The sequence below is a fragment of the Mobula hypostoma genome, chromosome 1, assembly GCF_963921235.1.
Source record: "Mobula hypostoma chromosome 1, sMobHyp1.1, whole genome shotgun sequence".
In the NCBI taxonomy this organism is placed as follows: Eukaryota; Metazoa; Chordata; class Chondrichthyes; order Myliobatiformes; family Myliobatidae; genus Mobula; species Mobula hypostoma.
Window position 1 is genome coordinate 52,673,445 of NC_086097.1, and position 4,603 is coordinate 52,678,047.

At 42.6% G+C, this 4,603-nt stretch overlaps 1 protein-coding gene across 1 annotated transcript; it reads left to right on the forward strand.

Annotated features, from left to right (window-relative positions):
• Window positions 1–887: 887 nt before the first annotated feature.
• On the forward strand, window positions 888–3,800 carry LOC134355767 (prostaglandin E2 receptor EP2 subtype-like). The gene is made up of 2 exons (XM_063066181.1): window positions 888–1,924; window positions 3,027–3,800. Exons 1-2 carry the CDS (start codon window positions 1,142–1,144, stop codon window positions 3,249–3,251), a joined length of 1,008 nt encoding a protein of 335 aa, XP_062922251.1. The 5' UTR covers window positions 888–1,141; the 3' UTR covers window positions 3,252–3,800.
• Window positions 3,801–4,603: the final 803 nt, after the last annotated feature.

The window sequence follows — 4,603 nt, forward strand, 5'->3', positions numbered from 1 at the left end:
GTAGCCTCCAACCTGATGGCATGAACATTGACTTCTCTAACTTCCGCTAGGCCCCACCTCCCCCTCGTACCCCATCTGTTACTTATTTTTATGCACACATTCTTTCTCTCACTCTCCTTTTTCTCCCTCTGTCCCTCTGAATATACCTCTTGCCCATCCTTTGGGTCACCCCCCCCTTGTCTTTCTTCCCGGACCTCCTGTCCCATGATCCTCTCGTATTCCCTTTTGCCTATCACCTGTCCAGCTCTCGGCTCCATCCCTCCCCCTCCTGTCTTCTCCTATCATTTTGCATCTCCCCCTCCCCCTCCAGCTTTCAAATCCCTTACTCACTCTTCCTTCAGTTAGTCCTGACGAAGGGTCTCGGCCTGAAACGTCGACTGCGCCTCTTCCTATAGATGCTGCCTGGCCTGCTGCGTTCACCAGCAACTTTGATGTATGTTGCTTAAAATTTAATCATTTGGTCCCAAATACTGCAACAGTATCTGTTTTCTTCAGGAACCGGTTGTTACTCACACCAACCTCGTTTGCTGCAAGTTTCATCCTAGCAACGAAACAGAAATGGTGTTTCTCATTGAAATTCTGAAAACCTAGTGGGGACGCGGGACAGGCAGATGTCAGGCGGGGCAGCGACCACATAGAGGGGGATAAAGGTGGATGTGGCCGGTAAAGGGGAATGGTGCTGGCGAGATGGACGAGCATTTAGTGCGTGGTGGGACTGGGGCAGTTGCTGGGCGATGAGAAGGGGTAGATGTCGGGAGCCGAATGGTGACCAAGTAGAGGGCAGTGGGCAGGTGATTACAGGGAGTGGGGTAAATGCCGGGAGGGGGCGGGGTAAATGCCTGGGGCGGGGCGGGGCGAGGCGAGTGTGGGAGTTAGCGGGACGGCTGTTTACTCATTAGGGTAGTTCTCCGGGACAGGGAGATCTGACGTCAGCGAGTTTTCCGCCCTGGGCTCGGGTATTCTGGAGTCACACGTGGTCCCGTTTGAAACGGTTCGCATCCAGAGCGCCCGAGCTCCCGGTTTATCCCGCAGTTACCTCAGGGAAGGTGCGTTAGAGACACCCAAGCCGCCTGGGCATCGGTGAGCGACTGTTCGGTCCTTCTCCTTCCCGAGTGGGTGAAGCAGGGATCGCGCCGCGGCCATGATCAATGAATCTTGCGAGAACAGGACAGATATTACCCAAGATGCGGGGCCCTTCGTCAGCGCCGCGATGTTCGCTACTGGGGTGCTGGGCAACGTACTGGCGCTCGTCATCCTCGCAATGCACAAGCGAGACCTCAAGAGCAAAATGTCGCTCTTCCACATCCTCGTGAGCAGCCTAATTATTACCGACCTGGTGGGAACTCTGATCATCAGTCCGATGGTACTGACCGCCTACGCCCGGCGCCGCACACTGCTGACTCTGAGCTTATGCAGCTGTTGTGCCTTCGCCATGGCTTTCTTCGGGCTCTGTTCCATGTTCATCCTGTTTGCTATGGCGGTAGAGCGCTGTCTCTCCCTCAGTTGTCCCTACTTCTACCGACGGCACGCCAGCAACCGCTGCGGGCTGATCACCATTCCGGCTATCTATATTTTCTGCCTTATCTTCTGTTCCCTACCCCTGCTGAAGTTTGGCATCAACGCGCAGTATTGCCCGGGCACCTGGTGTTTCATCAAGATGGAAGTTTGGAATCTGGAGGTGAAGCACCGCGTCTATTCCCTGTCCTACGCGGTTCTGATGAAGGTGCTGATCATCTCCATTCTACTGTGTAACATCTCCGTAATAGTCAACCTCTGCCGAATGTACCAAAGGCAAAAGACCCGCCGGCACTCGAGTGCGCACCGAACAAGAAAGCATCGGCATTCCCAGTCCGAAGAAGTTGATCATCTCGTTCTTTTAGCCATAATGACAACAACGTTTGTTATTTGTTCTGTGCCTCTCACGGTGAGTGTTAATATTGTCTAATACAGTGCAGAACTTTTCCCAAAGGGGGATGTAAATATAAACATATTGTCACCCTGCCTACTTCCAGATTTTGTGCAGATGCAAGAATTCTAGATGCAAGAAAAATGGTGAGTAAAATTAGGAAAAAGAGGCCAGTCATTTGTAAGGGCTGTGAAGTTGTATGTGTGTATGTATATATGTAACATTTTTAATCTTCACTGATTCAACTTGAGAAAGAAAACTTCAGAATTGCTTATCCATAGAAATTAATTCATTTGAAATTGGAGGTTGGAAAGTTAATTTATAGGGATATGCCATCAATAAGGATCGTAATGAGAGGTCAGGAGACATAAAGGGCTAATGTGAATTTAGTATCATCATATATCATCTACTAATAAATTGGATTTTCAAATCCCTTACTCACTCTTCCTTCAGTTAGTCCTGACGAAGGGTCTCGGCCTGAAACGTCGACTGCGCCTCTTCCTATAGATGCTGCTTGGCCTGCTGCATTCACCAGCAACTTTGATGTATGTTGCTTTAATAAATTGGATTGCTCATTTTTGCATTGTTTCAGATTAGTTAAAACTTAAACTACTTGGTGATTTAACCAACTGAGAAATGTAAATATAAGCATATTTCCAATAATCACAAAGTATGAGTCATCATCATGGCTTTGCCAATGATGGCCAGTCCTGATTCAGGACTTCAGTCTGAAACACTGACAATCCCTATCATCTCCACCTGCTTGACCTGCTGAGTTCCTCCAGAACTTTGTTTTTTTCTACTGGATTACAGCATCTACAGTCTCTTGTATCTCCATGACCAGATCTAATGTATGAATATATAAATGTATATATTTTTATTGTTATGCAATTATCTACACAAATTATAGTAACTTGTATTGCATTTTATAAAATGGTATTTAAAGGCTATCTAAAAGTTTCCTAATGATTAAAGTACTTTTTGAGCAAAAATGCACCTTAATGGTCTTATATTTGATTGCTTAAATCAGATTCAAAATGTGAGACATCATAATAGAACTGTAATATTTAGACTTTTCTTTGAAACTGATACAAATATTTGACCTTATATTTTTCCTTAGATTCGTGCATACATTGGAGCATTTCACAATGTCGAAAACGATGGAAATGATCTTGTGGCTCTCCGTTGCCTGTCTTTTAATTCAATTATTGATCCATGGGTTTTTATTATTCTCAATACAACTGTGTTTAGAAAGATATTGTCCAGGATATTATGCTGTAAAATTACTTCTAAAAGAAAACAATTACATTGCAACACTGATAAAAGTATTGAAATACTCACATGAAGTCACTTTGGGACAGGCATTCCTGATACTTGAATTTACTGAAAGTTTTTTCCAAAACTTATTTACAACCAAACCATCATTTTGAGAGAAAGATGCACTTGATATCATGTGGGATTTGGCACATGAATTTGCTTTTTTGTATTTTCATCGAGTAAGAAGAAAGTTACCAATAAATCAACAGATAAGGGACATGCACAGAGGTTTTTGACCTGTTGAGAGTCTGGCTGACATAAGCTATGAAGCATCATTATTTTTCTCTCTGTGATTCTTCAAATATTTGAGAAAATATTGTAATTTTGTAATTTTATTTTAAACCATGTACTCACTTTCAAGCTTTATTTTATAAATTTAATTTTTGCATTCCTCTGTTTAAAGGATAGCTTATATAGGTTGAATTAGCTTTCAAATTATTAAAACAAAATATAGTGAATGGGTCTATTTATATAAAGCCAATACTGGTTTTATAATCTATTTAAATTACACAAACAACAGGAATTCTGCAGATGCTGGAAATTCAAGCAACACACATAAAAGTTGCTGGTGAATGCAGCAGGCCAGGCAGCATCTCTAGGAAGAGGTGCAGTCGACGTTTCAGGCCGAGACCCTTCGTCAGGACTAACAGAAGGAAGAGTGAGTAAGAGATTTGAAAGTTGGAGGGGGAAGGGGAGATCCAAAATGGTAGGAGAAGACAGGAGGGGGAGGGATGGAACCCTTGGTTTACAGCATCTACAGTCTCTTGTATCTCCATGACCAGATCTAATGTATGAATATATAAATGTATATATTTTTATTGTTATGCAATTATCTACACAAATTATAGTAACTTGTATTGCATTTTATAAAATGGTATTTAAAGGCTATCTAAAAGTTTCCTAATGAGGGATGGAACCCATCTTCCTAGAGATGCTGCCTGGCCTGCCTGCGTTCACCAGCAACTTTTATGTGTGTTACTTAAATTACAGTTTGTTTGATAATAATATGGACTGCCCTACCAAGGAACCAAATTTTGTTTAGTATTTTTGAGGGGAATAGATTGTTGGCTATCAGTTGCTCTCTGTAGCTATGTAGAAATATATGAATTATCAGAAGCCTGCCTTTCACTCAAACCATGACCCTATTGTTCCTCTCAGGTGGATATAGGGCGACACCAGAAGGCAAGTCAGTATTTCCTGCGACCTGTCTTATATTTTTAAAGCAATAAAATAAGACAGATAATCTCTTATTATTTTGTTCCCTTTTTGTGTGTTACACAAAAGCTGGCAGCCTCATTTCCAGTACTACTATAGTTAATACACTTCAAGAAACCTCACTGGTGATAAAACTTTATTTGAATGTTCTGAGATTTATCAAAA